This window comes from Rhinolophus hipposideros (assembly GCF_964194185.1).
Source record: "Rhinolophus hipposideros genome assembly, chromosome: 7".
Classification (NCBI taxonomy): Eukaryota; Metazoa; Chordata; class Mammalia; order Chiroptera; family Rhinolophidae; genus Rhinolophus; species Rhinolophus hipposideros.
In genome coordinates, this window is record NC_138053.1 from 72,998,096 (window position 1) to 73,017,535 (window position 19,440).

Below are 19,440 nucleotides of genomic sequence, written 5' to 3' on the forward strand. Positions count from 1 at the left end.
AAGGACGTATGCATTCTCGTTCGAACCTTAATCTCTTGATAAAAGGTAAACTCCATGAGGTCTGGGACCATGTCTGTCTGTCTTATTCACAACTGAATCCCTACCCCTTAGCAGTGCCACATGGAATGAAGCACTTAATGATTAGTCCATAGGCTAATTAGTACGTAGACTAATGATGTAGCATATTTCTATAGAACAATCATCTATTGACACATTAAACTATATTTTTGTTATAAAAATCAGTTTAATTTATAAATAAACACACACTCATGAATATACATGTATGCATATGTAGAGTACAATTTTAAAATTTATTCCGGTAGATCACATAAACAAAAAAGTTTAGACCACTACTTAACCTGCAGGGCAAGCCTGAGGTAAGTAGAAACCGACAAGCGGAGATATGGCTGGAGAGTAGCAGTGTTTCAAGTCACAGTTCAAGAGTACTAGCTGCCGTCCATCAGTGATTTACAAATGGGGAGATATTACGTTCATCTATAGAAAAGTGCCATATATATTAGGAAATTATTAATGTTATACCAGTCTGAGCAGCCAAAGGAAAAATTAGTGTGTGATGTGAAACACAGCATCTAGTTTCCTGAAACCTTCCCCAGGTTGAGAATGCAGAAAAACTATTTATATTTTTATAATATATGTAGTAATTCAATCAACCTGGGTTGTATTTTATATATCTGTATATCCTCAGATATAAAGATCTATTATTTTTTTCTAAATTTACAGCAAATTGTAATAACTGCAACCTAGGAACTAGTTCATCTTTTCCTACTGATTAAAAAGACTACATTTGTCATATATTATTCTCAGGTGTCCTTACTAATTGTATAATCTGGTCATCTTTAATATGTTAAAATCAGAGATACACCACAATTACGTGTACATGCTACTGCTCTGTTAGAGTTGATAGTTAAACTATAATTTAAAATTTAATTTCAAAATATAATATTTGTGGATTTGCTGAAGTAGAGCCCTTACGGTTAGATGGTTTGCTGAGCCTGGATGAGAAAGGTCTTGGCTATAATCAGATGAGGGATTTTAACTTGTAGCCCATCAGGATTTCTTGAAGAGTTTTAAGGAAGCATGTGAGAAGACCTGATCTGTATTTGAAATAATTTAAAAAGCAGTTAACTTTGATGGAGAAAATTCATTTAGGAAGCAACTGTAGTAATCCAGGTGAAAGAAACTGAAACTGAAGTCTTGCACTAGGGCAGAATGAGTGAAACTGGGGAGTTGGGGTCAGATTCAAAGATATTTCATAAAGAAGGAGGAGTAAAGATAAAAGGCAGTCTTGAATGCCATACAGTCCAGGTTTTGAATCCTGACTGATATTTTCCAGTTTCTAAAAAAGTAGAAAGTAGCTGAGAAATATATGTGTTCATATATGTTAACACCTGAAAAGACAGATGGATACTGGTCCAGACATGACCTTACCGCTTGCCAATCTGCAGCAATCCTTAACTGTTGCACTACGTTAGGCCCCATAGCTAGGGAATAGAGCTGAGATCTAGACGCAAGCAGCCTAGCCACAGAGCCCGTGCTCTTTATCATTGTGGGGCCAACATTTGATTCTGAGGTTGGGCGAATCCATCCTATGAAAGTCAAGAGGCAAATAAAGACTGGAATATAAAGGTGATGTGCAGGGAAGAGGAAAACCAGAAAAGATGATCCCCTTCTATGCCAAGTTAAGAAGCATGGATTTCAGATCTAAAAGGTAGTGGGGAAAGCCACTGAGAGTTTTTAAGCGTGAGTATATGATCAGACTTGAATACATACAAGATCACTCTGGTGTGATCCTTTAAGTTTCTTTAGAACATTAACATAATTTTCATTCTCATTCCAGGAGTTGAGTCATCTCTGACTATCTCATGCATTTATTTTACTTTTTTTTTCTGAGAAAACTACACTTACAATTCATTTTTTATCTACTGAACAAAAATTAAGAACACATTAGTTAATACAAGGCACTGCTTCAAAGAACATATGAAAATAATGTTACCGCAGAATAAGAGGGATCTGCTTGCTGCGTACATCCAGGCCAAACAAAACACAAGCAGGAGTTTGCAGCAAAGAAAGCAAAGGTTTATTTAAGGAGTTGGCTCCAAGTCCAGAGACACAGGTGAGCCAGTGCTGTCAAATACCTGGCTTCCCGATGGCTTCTAGTGGCTAGGTTATATAAGGGAAAAATCATTCATCATGGCTGCTATGGGAGCTGAGGACCGAGGCTCTACTGATCTGTCCCTGCTAAGGCAGGGAGCAGTTGATCATGACTTCAGGTCCTGGTATCAGTCATAGCACGGTTGGGTCAGGTTTCCAGGGGATGCAGTCTGTGGGATTGTTCTGCCCTCATGAGTCTGGAGCTGAAATGTAACTGAGGCCAAGGTGTTAGCTTTGTTGTATTAAACCCTTACTCATTGTTTGAGGTCTAGTTATTATATCCTAGTCACGGTTGATAGACCTGAAGCTTTATTCTTAAGTGACTGTGATGATGACCAGAACCCAATGTCCTAACAGCTTAATGATTAAAAGGAGGGGACATACAGCATAAGTACAGATAGGAGGGTCTGGGGAAAGAATGCAAGTGAATTACAGTTCTATCAGGATAAACAAAGCGAGCTTGGATTAAAGCAGAATGCATGCTAAAGAAATGAAGTTCAGGTCGGTTACGATAACAAGCTTACAAAAAACGTAAATTAAGGGATGATGACTTGCATTATAAACAATACTTAAATATACCGATTTATGTAAAATTTCAAATTTCTCTTTCAAATCCACTGGAGAAAAACTGTTTGTGTGAAGGAATTTGTTTTTCATATATTAAAGGACCATTGTATGAAATGAAGAATGCATACTTTTTCTTATTGACGCAAATGACCTACTTAAAAACTCCTATTACTAGTTAAACCAGTCAAACGACATTTGAAGAACAAAGCTTCAACCACCCTTATCATCAACCTCCAGGAATACTCCACCAATTATGAAGTTAGGATGTTCTGTATTTCCACAAAGAGAGATGATGCTATTGCATCATATTTTAGGAGAACTTACAGTCTTACTATGATACATTGTCTGCATTCACTTGATAGAAAAGGATAGCTCTATATTTACATACATGTTATATATACTATATGGCATATATAATATATATAATAATACAACATAAACTGGAATCAGACCTTTTGTTTAAACCTTTGAATTCAATTCAATTCTCCCAATTTTTAAGCGTGTGGAAGTTAAGCTCTATAAGATTACACAAAGAAAAGTTTCCAGAACATGTATATTGCCACAAATTGCTCTTCAAAGCAAGGAGGAGCTATTCTTACCAGTTCACAAAAATTTGGTGTTTTTTTTAAGGTAGGCTTTTACACAGATTGAAATTAAAATGGCTTTGTGGAACCAGAGGGGAAATCTGTATGGAAGAACTTCTCTGTAATTTAAGTTAAAGATATTCATATTTTACTTTAAAAGTACAAAATGAAGTCATAGAGCCATCAAAAAACTGTACAGTATGTTTTGAAGTTGATTAGTACAGAGTAATGAAGCTGATTTTTCCCCCCTGAGATTTAGTCACACAGAGAGTGGCTTAAAATGTGTTTTTTCGGAACCTGGAGCAGCAGCATGAGATCACTCAAGAAAAGTGAGTCATATGACCAGTTAGACAAAGTTGCCAATGTTGTTTTCCATTTCATGAGTCCTCTGGAAGGGCAAAAGTGGAAAAGCAGATCCAAATGTGAATGTTAGCTTTTGCACATTATGAAAGCTACACAACAGCTGTTACATGCTGCATTCGGACTAGTAATGGAACTTCAGTTCTAATACCTGAATTTCCCTTCTATCCAACTTCTTAAAATGTGTTGAAAATACAGAACATAACTGTTAATTTTTTGCAATTGGATAGTCTACCTAGGTAGTCTGTTCTCTTACTGAGTTTGATTAAAATTGTAATATTTATACGGGGAAAAATGTTCAGAGTTAAAAGAATACCATGGAAGTGCTTTTACAGAGAAACTTTAAATTGGACTGTGATTGATCATTGCTTTTGTGCGCAATAAGGAAGCTAAGTCTCATTTAATTATCTTGTTTGCTTTGCTTTGGCTCAAAACTAAGCCATATTCCCAAAACTTGGTCAGCGGTTAAATAAAACGTCTATTGAATTTCCATTCTAAGTACATAGATGGTGCTGAAGAAATCAGACTTGGCTCACGTCAAGGACTTGGTCAAAAGGCTTTAAGAGAATGTACGTGCCTTGCCAATCTGCCACTGCAACTTGAATATGCTTAGAATATGCCTAAATTTATGTGTTTATAGTGGAGCCAGAAGCTTTGCATGAATTATGTCCTGTAAAGCTTATGACACCCGTGCCAGGCACTGCGTTGGAAAAGCACAAGCCCTGCAAGAGACCCTCTTGAGCCTCCCGAACGCTAGGCCAATACTTATCCGGGACCTTGGGGAAAGCAGACACCCGAGCCCCCTGGAAGATAAAGGGCTGACCAAGGGACTAGGGTGGCGAGCGCTCTCCAACAACGCTCCCCGGAGCTCTCCAGACCCGGAAAAAGACCCAGCCGGTCGCCCTTCCAGTCTCAGGGAGCGGCGGGCGCGCGGCGCCGGAGGCCCCAAGGACGTCACTGGCCGAGCCTCCAGCCCGCCCCCCGCGCGCTTTTCTTTCCCTCCCTTTATAGTGACGCGGCGGCGGCAGCGCTCACTGACACACTCACGCGCGCTCCAGTGCAGCCGCCGGGTCCGCAACATGGCGGCTGTCAAACTCCTTTCCTCCTGGCAGTGGTTCTGCGCCCCCGCCCGCGGCTCTGGGGGCCGCTGGTCAAAGGTAAAGTGCGGGTGAGGAGGACGCCGGAAGAAGGCGGACGGAACCCCGCGTGCTGCCCGCGTTTTCTCCTCTGCGGGCACCGCCCTCTCCAGCCTGGGAGCCGGCATCCGTGGCGCCGTGTCCCGGGCACTGAGATGCTCTGATGCCTTGCTTGCCTCGCGCCTCCTTCGGGTCCCCGCCGAGGCTCGGCTCTGCACCTGCTCCCCGGATGGCGCGGGCCGAGGCGAAGAAGCGCGCGCGAGGCCGGGACGCGGCGAGAGCCCGGCGCCCTTCTGAGCGCGCGCGTCCTCGGGCCGCGCATCTCCGCCGCGCGGGCGGCCTCCGGGACGCGGCTCTGGCGGCCGCGGTGGGGCGTGCGAGGCGCCAGGCTACGGAGGGGCGGGGTGACGGCCGCGGGGGTGTGCGCCCGGCCCGGGGGATGTCGAGGCGGGGGCGCCTCCGGAGGCCCAGAACCCGCGGCCGGTTAGCCAGGTCTCTGCGCGGCTTCATCCCCGCGGGGGCGGATGCCGGGCGTGACGGCGGTGGAAGGCCGTGCCCCACTGTCTTCTCCCTATATGGCTGTGCCGCCCGCGGCGGTGGGAAACGGAACCGGGATTGGAGCGCTGGCACGCGCGTCTTTCCTGCCACGCGGAGAAGTCGGTCAAGGTCTGGCCGTGGCCCGCGCGCCGTCTTTGGACGTCGGCGTCCCTTCTCCCGCGGCCCCCCAAGGAAATCCGGGTGGTAGGATTTCCGTTTTCAAAGCCCTTTGAAAACCTTGTTCCGCCTTTACTGCCGACTCTCCCGAGTGGTATCCCGAGGAGCTCTCGTCGCGATTGTTGGTTGATGTGGATTTCCCCACCCCCCCACCCGTGCTCCTTCCTTGCTGGGAGCCCACGCTCAGGTGGCGTTCCAGTCCGTGGTCCTCGGAGGCCAGTACCGACTGCACCAGGGTGCTAGGTCCAGGACGGTGGCTCACCTCCGCTACCTTGCGACCCCTGGAGCCTCTTTCTTGGAAGCGTAACCGAAAAGTGATGTCTTTACTTAGTAGCATATTGAATAATAATGCTGAGCTTGAAAGCATGCCTTGCACACCTTGCCTACTGACAGAGAACTGTCCTGTCCCGTTGCTCTTCTATTTTTCCCACATCCAATATCTGAGAGCAGTTAAGTGCAGAGAGGCCACTAAAAGCCCCTTAGATAAGTGCTAGGGGATGATTTAGAACTGGAACAGTTTACTCCTAAATGATTCTTAGGAAGCATTTTGATCATTGTAGATAGCTTGGGATGTATAAAGCATTATTAAAGGGGAACTTGACCTTCAGTTAGGTTGCTGCGGGTACTGAATCGAAGGCAAACCAGGACACGGAGATACCCTTGGGCCAAGGTCAATAACATTCCCTCTTTCGGTAGTTAGTTATTTACCTCAGTGTAATTTACTCATTTTCACACCTTTAGGTATATCATTAAGCCATTCCCAAGCCCAGCAAATCTCTTCTTAGATAGGACAGCTACAAATTATGGGTTTTGCTGTATTTCTTTGAATGTTTCTATCAAGCTTCAAACTCTCACCTTTCAGGTTTGATTATCATAGCTCCAGGGCTTTCTTTCCAGTGTTCCTCCAGGGCTTGGCATTTAGTGCTTTTACTGCTTATCTAGCCCCTAAATTCTCACCTCCTATCTAAGTTAAACTATATCACTTGTGTACTTGTTTAACTTTTCAAATGTGTACATTGTCTTAACCAGATGAAAGTTTCTTGTTAGGGACCCTACTGTATGCCTATTCTCTGTTTCTCAACATTTCACCCTACCCTGCCTAGAATAGACACTCAACACTTGTTTAATACATGGATGAGCGAACCCTGTAAGCAAACTTAAGTAGTAACCTTGAGAATCTTTATGCTAAACATAACCAACAGGTAAAATGGATAGGTTTTTTTGTTTATGATACTCAAGTTTCTCAAACTTGAGTGTGCATCAGAATTACCTGGTGCTTTATCAAACCGATTGCTGGGTCCACCCTCAGGGTTTCTGATTTAATAGGTTCTGGGTGGGGCCCCCTAATTTGTATTAAGAAAGTTCCTAGGTGATGTTAATACTATTGGTCTGAGGACTGCACGTTCAGAACCACTGGCGTAAATTTAGATTAGAATAGGCTCTCTGAAGGTATCTTCCTTCCTCCATGCTATTTTGGAGGGAACATTTAGTACTATTTTCCATTCACTACAGAAAGTTATTACTGGGGAAAAAAATAAAACTACCATTAACACTTGATCTACCTCTCTTCCTTGAAACTGCCTTTTCCAGATCTTTCTCAAACCCCAGATTCTCCTGAGCTGCAGTCCTTCTATTAACTTACTAATCGACTCCACTTGGATGTCACTGAGCAGTTCAGGCTCTTTCTGACCCAAAATGAACCAACCATAAAGTGGCTTTTCCCTTCCGTGTTTTGCATTTTTCATTATGGTTAACCAGCACCAGTATCCATCCAGTGTGTAAGTTTGGAACCATTCTCTCCTGTCCTCCTTTCTCTCCCTCCAGTTGATCACTGTGTAATTTTGTAATTATTTAGTGATTATTATCCTTGCTACTTTGTGAGTTTCATCAGAGCAGGAACTATGCCTGTGTGGTTTTCTTTGATTTAACCCAGCTTCCCCATTATTTACTACATTTATACAAAATAGATATTTTGGAACAAATGGATGGATGAATAAAACAAAGAGTCCCCCTGCCACTTTCTTGATTCAGGCTTTTCAATGCGAGTTGTGACATCTCTGTTTCAAAAGCTTTGCTGTTCCTTTGTCATTGAAGGATGAAGTTGAAACTCTTTAATGTGGTCTCTAACGCCTCGTCCAACCTGCCTCAGTCTCCATCTCCAGCCTGTTCTTTGTGAGCCTCTCTCCATGGAACCTGGTCACGCATGTCCCTGAACACACTGAGCCTCTCAGCTCTTTGTACCTTTACTCAGACAGCTCCCTCTTTCTAGATTCCCCATCCTCATTAGTAATTTAACTCTTGGAGAACCCCTCAAGCTTTCTGATGTACCAGGCAGATGCATTACTCCTTCATTTGTGCTCCTTTAGAGTGTTGGGCCTCTCACCAACGTCGGGAGAGAATACGTACACGTATGTTCCCTCAAAAACAAAATATGCCACTGCTATAGACAATTGCCTAGTATCAGTAACTCCCTGCGAGCACCTCATGATTTACTCATGTCACAAGTGTGTAATTGGTAGTGTTTAGTTTAAGATGAACTCTCCACCTTTGGTAGACTCTGGTCCAGTGCGGGATAGCTGAGGGGAAGCAGAGTTTGCCACCCCAAAATATACTTTTTTAGGATATTGATTATTTTAAACTGGTTATTTTCAAGAAAGGACTCAGGAAAAACCTTTGACCTCCCTCCCTCCCCCAACTGCCTGAAAGAATTTAGATAGAGGACCTATTTCAAGAAGGGAGCTATTGTCATAGATAAGTATATTTCAATATGAACTAGTTTGTGATAGACAGGGAACTAGCAAGGCCAGTTTAATCAAAATCTCTGTGTCTCATCTTTAAAGAAGGCTTAGCAGACATTTATTTACCAAACATTTGCTTTTCCATCTACACGTCAATTGCCTTGAGTTCCTAAACCACAACCACTACATTCCCCCTTCTCTTTAGCTCAAGGTGGCATGTAAGCCTCAACTGTCCAATTTTTCCAGGGTTCCCATATTCTTATGGAACCCTCAAATGTACATAATAAATTTGGTCATTTCCTCCTGTTATTCTGTCTCAGGTTAACTTGATTAATAGACCAGCCAGAAAAACTTAGAAGAATAGAAATAAAATTATTTTTCCTCTCCTACACAGCTAACGCATTTCAACACGTCACTACCTCCGCTTGGCAGTGATGCCATACTCTTCCTTGCAAATCTGTAAGTGTGTGTATCTACCCACATATTGCTGACTTTTCCTTCTAATATGGTTCTCTTTACCTTTCTCCGTGCCTCTGCTCCCATACTGAAGGGGGCAGTATCAATCTTCTGGTGTCCTGATTGATTTAAGTCTAAGGTGACACGGTAAATGTCACCTGGGGATATAGTTCCATATCATTAAGATAGAATTTATTTTAAAATGAAAAAGCAGTATGCTTTGTGGCTTTTCCCTGAGAGATCTTCAAAATGAAGTGCATTTTCATTAAGTTCTGGAGTGTTGAATGACAAGAGAAAAAAATTTAAGTGAAAGAAGTGATGGTAGAAGTGGTTAGAAAGGAAGGAGACTCTGGACTAGAAAATCATGATATAAAATTTAGGCTCAACAGTGGAATTATGCCTCAACGATTAAGTACAAGAGTTTGAAGTAGAAGACAAAGGGTATTTGTAAACAAAGTTTAACTTAATCTTACAGAGAGGACTTTAACAGGAGAAATAGGTTACATAGAAAACATTTTACACTGAGAATTTTGATTATTTTTTTACACGTTAGTACTGAACCATTATTTTGCTTTTCCAGTAGTAATAGAAACTAGTGGCAACAATAAAATGAAATTTGCAGAAGGTAGGAGAGTGGAAAAACAAAACAAAATACATTAAGTGATAGTAAAAGATGACCTCAGTGAAAAAAAATATATTCCCAGAATAAATAGATGTCAAAATTGTACAATTCATTGCTTTTTGTTGTTTTAGGTAACTTCTGCAAACTTGAAAGTTATTTGTTTATTTGGGTCTTTTCATATCCTTGTTTAAGGATTTAAAATATATTAGAAGGTAGAGGCCAATTTATGAGCAGATTAGAGCTGTGCTTTGAAATCAGTTATCTAAAGGAAAAAGATATTTTTAGAAACACAATCCCCAACCTCCCTGCCTAATCTTAGAAGGTGTTGGCAGTGCATATCCCTGGATTCCCAGAAGCAGGGAGTGTGGCCCCTTATGCCACACTATTGGTTTCTTAACCAATAGATTTCAAATGTTAATATAATAAATAGATAATAAATGAACACAAATATTATTAACTGAACGTATGGAAAATGAAAAACAAAAGTTGAGTGCTTGTAAATTTTTCATTATCTTAAGCTCTTCTCACATTCCCTGGAAACATGAGTCACTTTTATTGCTTTTAAACTTTTGGTTATCTGGGCAAATGTGGAACACTTGGGTCTTTTCTAAAATGCTTCTGAGGTACTTTTGTGGGGGTGGGGTGGAATGGGGTGTGGGGGGCAAGTGTCTCAGTAATTTTTGTTTGTAATGGAGACACCAATTATTAGCTTAAGCAAAGCAATGGAATTCCTGCCAAGTCTGTGCTATGTGCTTTTGTTCCTCCTCTTGAATTGGAAAAGCCTTTCTGGGTCTGTAGAAGAAATGAGTTTTCTTCTGATTCCCTCTCTATGGGACTTGTGTTTCTCAGTCTATGGATAAATCGTTCAGGGCAACCTCACCCCCAGACTACTTAGGTGTAGACGAATTCTTTCATTTTCTTCCTCTTTCTGTTAAGGCCCTGACTCTTCATCTTTAACTCCAGATAATGGCAGCAGACCTCTTCCTGAAAAAAATAGGGCACTTGTAAAGATTTGTTATATATAAATCACGGAATAGAAATAGAATAGATTGAGGGCTTTTAAAGAACATGGAGAGGAATATATGTGGGAGAAGGATCCTGTGATAGAAAGCCAAAACCTGGGATCTCATCTTGTTTTAACTCGATGTTGGGTAAATTACAAGATCTTTCTAAGCTCCAGAAACTTGATCTGTAAAATGAGTTGGTTGAATCAGATATCTGTGTATTTTTCTCTTTTCTAGGAGGTATCTTCAACTTTATTTTGAGATCTGTCTGTTGGTCTATTTATTCAGGTTCTCAAACTTTTAATTACCAAGATTAAAAATATATTCGTGTGTGTATTTGTGTGTTTAAAACAGAATGAAATAAATGCTTGATAACCTGAAGATAAGAAAGAGAAGAAAGCCGTTTGCTTTCTGTCTCTGCCTCCACTATTTTCCTTGTTTGGGCAGTGTGCCAGGATATATATATACTGCCCTCCTTGTCTGACTTTGACCAAGGTTGAAATTTAAAGGAACAAAAGTCATCTGTGTAACCCTCTACCTCTGCAAATCTCATTTGACTTTCAGTATAGTTCTCTTAAATAGACTTTTGTATCACTTGGAATTTTTTATAAAAGGAGGTTTTAGAGGACAAAAAGTGATAGAAACTCATTCATGCCATTACCTTGACACCATCAGGATGTCTCTCTTGGGAGACTGATAGGTAATGGGTGTAAGCGTACAACATTATGGACTTTTAAAGGTGGCAGCATATCAGGAATCAGCTGTCATTCATTCTACTCCCTCTTTTTAGCTTGAATATATGGTGAGAATCAAAGAGAGATTATATGTATTACATGTAATATATACAATAATAAAGAAATGTTGGGAATCATGATTAATTGCGTTACAATAGAATTTCTAATTTTTTCTTGCCCATATTGCGGATGAAGTTTAAAGAGGGAAACAGTTTAAAACTGATTGTGAAAGCTCACTAGATAACAGTAATTCTAACCATGCCTCCTTTGCAGATAATAGTTTGCTACTTTTCAACAGCATTCATGAGTTCTAAGCCTCATAGGGAGAATGAGTCTTTTTATGCTGTTCTTGTCCCTTTAGGAGGCATTTCTCTGTCACCCAAGATTGAATCGGGGCCTAACTATTTGTAGAATTTGTAGTATTGGTCATACTGTCCTAAATTTCCTTGAGAGCCGTGATCATGTCTTAATACTTACTAGATTGGAATAAATAGCAAAGTAGCTGGCACATAGTAGGTTCTCAGTAAATACTTGTTGATTGATTGAGTGGAAGGTTAGGTTACTATCAGAAATTGATGCTTGATGACACCATTATTGGTAATTTAATGGTCTGTCTACTTTTGGGTGGCCACAAATGTCACAGAATTTCCCTTAGATAATAGAAGACCTAGTTCACCAGGGGATTCTGGTGATCATCTGGCTAGAGTGTGTCCATTCCGCTCTTAAGATGACTAGTTACAGTCCCACTCTTTCAAAGAGGACATAGTGAAATTATCCTTGTATATATAAAAATTGAATAAATTGCTATACATGTAAAGTAAAGATGTATCTCCAAATGATTATTCACTTAAAATGTTTTTTAATGTTTTAGGGATGTGTTTGCTACTTTTCAACCAGCATGCATCGCCATACCAAATTTTATACAGATCCAGTGGAAGCTGTGAAAGACATCCCTGATGGTGCAAAGATCCTGGTTGGTGGTAAGTAATCGTATTGTTTTCCTTTTTATGGTAACACCATTATGTTTTTAGCAAAGCAGAGAAATCACAGTAGCAAAGCTATGTAGATTAGAAATGCCAATTATTTTATTACTTGGTTAGTATTTATTTTATTTCATTTATTACATATTATATTATCTTTTATTTTATTAGTGTCCCCTTCCTGAAAGTTTAGCAAGGTTTAGGATTTTATATTTTTACCTTTTCATTCGTTTTGTGTGTTTCTTTTTTTATTATTTTGAAAAGCTGAACCTTCAAATGGTGATTTCTTATTAGTACAGTAGCTTACAACAAAAATTCCCCAATTTTTTTTCTGGGAATTCCATTTAATTTTAAACATTTGCATTGATCTCATCCACACACACCTAGTATCTCCTTTTGTTATGCCTCCTTTTCTGAGATAGCACGTAAGTATCTATCTGTTACTGAGCTTCCCAAATTCTATTGTGTCTTTTTGCTTGAAATATCTTTTAGAACCACTGTCTCACCTGATTAAATTTGCTGCCTAATTCTTATAAATTTCTTTGGGTTTCTAGTCCTTGGTCACAGGAATAAAGGCTTATTTTTAAGCTGCCCTTCCTTTTTCCTTCCTCTTCTTTCCTTCCTTCCATTTTTTTTTCCTTCCTTCCTACAACTGATCAGTCGTTGAGTGTCCATTTTAAAACCAATACTATTTGAGGAATTGTGGAAAATGTAAAGAAATGAAAGTCATTGGCTTAGGCTTCCAATTCTGCAGAATATACTCAGGCATATAAAACAAACATGCTTGTAAAGGTGACTTTATAAGAGTTAAATTATAAAGTAGGGCAGTATGTAGTTAAGTGCAAGAACAGTGGGTAGCCATAGTAACACATAGCACTTGGCTTTATACTTATGAATCAAGGATGTGACAGTGATGTCTGGTATTATATATTGGTGTAAAACGTTTGGATACAGCTACTCATATATGACCATTTATTGAGTTGTTGAGAAATATCTGTGCATTCTGCTTAATAGGTCTAATAATGTGCTTTGCATATTTTCTTTTTTATTAAAAAGAATAGCATGCAGTTCCCTGGAAAAACATTACTCTCTTCACCATTTGTTTATCTTTTTGACTTATTATAGGTTTTGGATTATGTGGAATTCCAGAGAATCTTATAGGAGCTTTACTAAAGACTGGAGTAAAAGGGCTAACTGCAGTCAGTAACAATGCAGGGTAAGTGCATTCTTAACACAAGTGTTTAACAATACTTTTCCATAATACGTATTTAATCAAAGTCTATCAATGAAATGAAAAACTTCCCCATTTACATGAGTAATACTTGTACATCAAAAGATAGTGTTTAAGAAGCTCAAGAGTGGTAGTTACATTTATTCAAATATTTTCTGTCTCATCCTTCGTAATCATAAGTAAAGGAGACTTGTATACCTTTGTATCTTAATCTAATATGCTCTTATTTTGCTAAACTTCAAATATATTATTAAAGTTAAATATATATATATATTCCCCCCTTCTTTTGCCTTTCCCCCTACTCCAGTTCAAGCATTGTTTCTCAGTCTAGTTGTGTAGGACCCAGCTCCCTGCCCACGCTGGTATTATGAGCCTTGTGCTCCCCGGGGCTGAGGCAGTCGGTTGCCAGTCGTTGGTTGGCCACTTACAGCAGCTCATGGCAGCTCTTGCCGGCTGCTGGCCATTCACACTGGCCACCAGCCACTCATGGCAGCACACGGTAGCCCACGGCAGCACATAGCTCACGCTGGCTGCCGGCCACTCACGCTCGCCACTAGCTGCTCGTGGAGTTACACAGCAGCCCACCGCAGCACACAGCAGCCCACCTCAGCTCATGCCAACCTCTGGCTGCTCACCGCAGCCCAGCTCCAGGGAAAGCTGTTATTCACAATCTTAGCTGTAGAGGGCGCAGCTCACTGCCCCATGTGGGAATCGAACGTGAGACCTCCGCATTAGGAGCATAGCGCTCCAACCGCCTGAGCCACCAGGCCGGCCCAAAATATATATTTTTAAATTGCATCCTGCATTTTAAAATTTAGAGATGTTTCTTTATGTTGTATATTGTAGATCATTATTTATAAAGAAAGGTGGATATGAGTTTGAAATATATTTCAGGTCCTTCCTTTTGGTTATGCCACTACTTTAGATGATATATAAGGTATACCATTAATCATTACAAATGTTGCTAGTCTTGATAGAAAGAGGAGGCTATGCAGCCAGCACTTAAGACAGTAGGATCGCATATCAAAATGGTCGACAATGAGCCATAATATTTTAATAATGAATGGCATTCACATTAAGATATATTTAGTTATAAAGGAAAAATCTAGTTTTATACTAAGTGGTAAATCATCAGCTTTCTTTCAATAATAAAAGACTTTAAAGGTCTTAAAAATTCTTAAAATTAACTAAATTGGCAGTTTAGCCCATTATAAATGCAACTTAGAATAAATAGCACAGATTATTTAGGAAACAAAACTGATCCTACATTTGTGCTCATTTTTCCTTTGCTGAGTTTATTTATGCCATTATTTTCATCTGGAAGGTTCTCCGACCTCTTCTCTGCATATCTACATCTTTCCCATCTTTCTGAATTTGACTCAAGTTACATATCCTCAAAGAAGCCTTATCCAAGTACAGAACTTCCTAGCCTTTGTTGATCTTGCCCCTTCCTGAATTCCTTCCGACACTTTTATTTTGTGTACTGAATTGTATTTATTATCTTTGATATGTATTACAGGCCACTCGTTACTTACAGTAGTTTTCTTCTTCCTGCTGTGCTCAGCCCGAGTCTCAGAGTTGAATGCTAGAGTTGGAGGGAATTGTAGAGATCATCTGTGCCAGTTCCCTTATTTAAAAGAGGAAACGCATCTGTAAATAGAGAAGTTTATTCACGGTTCCTTGATATTTCTTAAACACATCCAGTGCCCTTTGAGCTGACTTTATATTTATTTCAAATGCTATTGATTATCAGTGTTAGTCTTGCACATGGAAGTGGGCTAAATCCCCACCTTCAAGAACCACAGTCTAAAATAATCTTGTCTTGTTGAGATGGCTGCATCTCTGAAGGGCTCAATGGAGAGAGCTAGGTCTTCTTGGCTAATTATAAGCATTCTCCCAAGTTTGGTTATTTTGTCTGAGAAGGGCTAACCACTTCCTGGCGTGTGCACTTGAACGTCTCTGCTCAGCTTATGGAAGATTTCACTTGTCCCGTATAACTATGTCATAAATTAACCTTATATCTAAATACAACATTTTCTTTTCAATATTCTTGAAGTAATCAGAGTAAATATGAGGTCTGATCAAAAAATATGGTGAATGTTTAAATTACAAAAAAGTTTATTACAGTAAAAGACACATTGCCATTAATCTCTCTCAAAATACTCCCCTTCTCTTCGAACGCACTTATCCCATTGTTCTTGCCACTTTCTGAAGCAGTCCTCTTTTGTAAGTGTATTTAGTTGCTCAGTCATGGCTGCTTCCATGTCTTGAATAGATTCAAAATGTTTGCCTTTCATGGTCATTTTGACTTTGGGCAAGAGCCAGAAGACTCTTGGTGCCAGATCCGGTGAATATGGTGGATGAAGATATACCTTATTCAAATAAATAATGTTTTTATTGAACCGAAATTGCTGTACCAGAAGCAATGTGTGACACGGAGCCTTTCCTGTTGTGATCACAAAATATGGTGAATGCTGCTGCAGCGTGCCATCCAACGGAAAGGCAGGGATCTTCAATATGGGAAGCGGTGCATGGGACCTTAGTAACGTTGTGACAGATTTCAGCTTGTTTGGTGCAATCAGTTGGGTGTGGGCTACGGTTGAGAGAAGGTGTGTGCTAAAGTGTGCCATAAATCATCCTCCGTCATGACAACGCTCCATGTCACACATCGCTTCTGGTATTGTGGCAATTTTTGTCAAATAAAAACATTACAGTGTGTCCTCATCTACCTTATTCACTGCATCTGGCACCATGTGAATTTGACTCTTCCCCAAAGTAAAAATGGTTCAGGACATCAAGGCAGCCATGAGAGTGCAACTAAAGACACTCACGAAAGAGGACTTCCAGAACTGCTTCAGAAAGTGGCAAGAATGATAAGTGTGTTCGAAGCAAGGGTGAGTATTTTGAGGCAGATTAATGCCAATATATCTTTTATTGTAATACATTTTTAAAATTTAAACATTCACCATATTGTTTGATCACACCTCATATAAATTGCATAATTGAGATTTAATTATGTTTCAAAAGAGTAAATAAGAAATACAGTTTGAAAATGGTTGCAGCTTCATTTTTGTTAGTTTCATTTTGACAAGAATAGCTAATTAATGATATTTCAGAAAATGAAAAATCAGATTGAGAAAATGAAAGATATTTGCAGAACATTGATATCTTCCATGAAATAATGTTTTGCTTTACATTAATGTATCTCTTTAATGAATTTTTGGATTTAGACATATTTAACCACTAAAATGTTTGAAACCTAGTTTGTTGTGCTGCATGAAAAATATTAAATCTCTTTTATTATATATGCTAGGAAAACGTTGACTACTAATGGCAAGCAAGATAATCACTTTGAAAGGTCATCAGAATGATCTTTACTATCAAAGAGCTGCAAGAAGCTTTAATGTGTTTCTCTGTTAGAATTGGTATGTTCCTCATTTGCAGAAGATCACATATGTCTTTCTTTTCTCTTTATATTGTAAGAGCCTTACCTTTTTCATGTTTGTATCATCAGTGTCTCATACGCAGGAAAGATACCCTTATTGTTACTATCTAACAAGATTTTCTGAGGCATAAACACTGTACCCGGTCAGGTAGTAGCCTGGGATGAGCATCTTATGCACTGTTTGGTTGCCATGCCAGGTTCTAGTCCAAAAACAAAGTAAAGAAAAAAGAAAAAAAAATACACATAGTTTCCAGAGCCAAGTTCAACAAATACAGAGAGGTTATCTCCAAACAGAGCCAAGTTCACATGTATAATGGGTTGAAAAACTAAACAGAGATCCATGAAAAAGTGGTTAGAAAAATTCCCAAGTCAATGAATGACCAAGTTGTTCTGGTTTATGGTAGGGAGCTGTGTGCTTGGAGGGAGCCTCAGGTATTAAATACTACAGATAGCAAATGGTCTATTTCCACCTTCATGGATTATTTTATTATTATGACTTAATTTAGATAGGGCTCCAGAGCATATCAATGGTACTCTCATGTTGGGTAGTGGAGGAGAGTTTACCAAAGCGATTCTTTTGAAAAGAATGGTCGGGACTGAGGGAGAACAACCTGAGTACTGAAGAGGCCTGGAGTTTAGTAACAAAGGATGGCCAGCCCTAGGCCAGATGGAATGAGGGAGGGAGCTGTTAGGATCAAGAAGAAAGCTTGATGAAGAAGGCTATACAATATGCCGCAGCTTGCGAGGGAGAGAGCCAGCGGAATATACATCCAGATATTGTTCTCCTCTCACCACTGATCCTCCTGATGGTGCCTTCCATTGGCTGAACCCAATCAGAAGCCACAGGGTGAGGGACCCCCACGATTTAGTCCTCGCAGGTCAGCCATCCCAGCGCAGGCTGGAGGTTGGAGAATGGATCCGGAAGGGCAAATAGAAAATACCCAGCGTAAGAACTTGATGCTTTTCATTTTTATTAGAGAAGAGCTAGTGAGGAGGAAAGTGCCATTGAGCAATAAATTCATTTGATAGATTTGTTCAGCAAATGTTTTTTTAGTGCCCGCTGTATGTTGCATACGCTTCCAGGTGCTTGGGCTACAACAGTGAACAAGAGACCGACTGCCCTGCCTTTGTGGACCTTATCTTCCAGCGGGGAGAGGCAGACAACTAGTATTAAACGTAACAAATAAGTAAGATTTCCAATATGTTAGAAGGTTATAATGCTCTGACAAAAAGAAAAAGAGCAACAAGGACTGGGGATATGAAAGTGGAGAGGCAGGTTTCAGGATAAAATGGGGCGATCAGGGCCGGACTCATTAAGGTGTCAGTTGACCAGAGACTTGAAGGAAGTGAGGGGGTTGAGCCACGCGGGTATCTGGGGGAAGAATTTCCGAGACAGGGGAAGGCAGTGGAAAGGCCCCCAGCAGGATGGCATGCGTGGTGTGTTGGAGTGGCAGTGAGGACGCTAGCAGAGGTAGAGCAAAAAGGAAGTGGGAGCAGTGAGGTCAGAGACATGGAAGGGCTTCCCCCTGCAACGGGACTTACAAACCACTCCTGAGACCTTTGCTTTTTCTCTGAATAAGTGAATACCTTTGTAGAGGTTTGAGCAGAGCAGGGACATGATCTGATGCTTTCTTTTATACCGATGAGCGTATTTTTAGCTGTCATTTTGTGAATAGATCATAAAACAGGAGTAGAAACAGTTAAGGTTACTTCAGTGTCCATGCAACAGATGGTGTAGGTCACAGGAGAAGTAGAGAGAAATGCTCAGATTCTGGGTCGATTTTGTAGGGAGAGTCAGGGTTTCCCGATAGAGTTGGTGTGGAGAGTGTGAGAAAGAAGTCAAGGATCACCCGGTTAGTTTTCTACTAAAGATCTGCAAGGATGGGGCTGTCCTCAGGTGAGATGAGAAGGCTGCAAGTGGAGCTGAGTTTAAGGGAATAGAATTGTTAACCTGAAGAGCTGAGGGCCTAGTTAGGTGTTAATTAGGAGCAGGTAAAAAACAAACCCAAATCGGGATTGTGTATAGGAGTGTGTGGAAGAACTGATTTTCCTGCTGGACAGAGAATCTAGTGATTTGGAGCCCTCTAGTGGATACGTGTATTATTAATCTTCGGGGAGTTCTCCCCCTATGGCAAAAGTATACACTTGAAAATATTTGCTATTTAGGCTCTAGTTTTCTTTTGAAACAAGTGCAGAGAAATCATGTATTATTTTTTATACTCACGGGCAGTGGGAAATGTTATTAGATTCGGTATTGGAAGGCTTGAACTCAAACAAGTTTTGTAGAAAGTTGGCAGTTACCTGTTACTTGGATTACTTTGAGATATTTACTGTATCATGACTACCTGGGGGAGATAGAGGCTTGGAAATGATACATCCTGAGAACAGGAAAGTCAGTTGAGCAGGAATGCCCAGGAGCATGCCCACTCCTGGGCTTGAGGAGTATGAGGAGTATGAAGATGGAAAGTGGAGTAAAGGTGGGAGAAAATTAGGTTGTCAGGAAAAATGTCCTACAGAGTACCACTGTTGTGCGGGGGACCCTGTTTGCTGCTCCATTTGTCCGGCGGGGTCTCTGGTCCTGCTCCCCACATAAGAACGCAGGACACGGTGAGGCCAAAAAGGAACACCCACGGAGCCAAAAGTAGGGGAGTCATAATACTATATTCTCGCCGGCGGCATCCTCCTCTCTGCAATCCG

The 19,440-nt window shown here is 40.5% G+C and overlaps 1 protein-coding gene across 2 annotated transcripts in view; it reads left to right on the forward strand.

Moving 5' to 3' along the window:
- Positions 1-1,913: 1,913 nt before the first annotated feature.
- Positions 1,914-19,440, forward strand: part of OXCT1 (3-oxoacid CoA-transferase 1) — a 121,099-nt gene continuing 103,572 nt past the window's right edge. For both annotated transcript variants that reach the window (XM_081053959.1, XM_081053958.1), the window contains exons 1-3: positions 1,914-4,840; positions 11,959-12,067; positions 13,193-13,283. In XM_081053959.1, the coding sequence (XP_080910085.1) occupies positions 4,349-4,840; positions 11,959-12,067; positions 13,193-13,283 (692 nt within the window). In that variant the 5' untranslated portion in view covers positions 1,914-4,348. The remainder of the gene's footprint in view (positions 4,841-11,958; positions 12,068-13,192; positions 13,284-19,440) is intronic.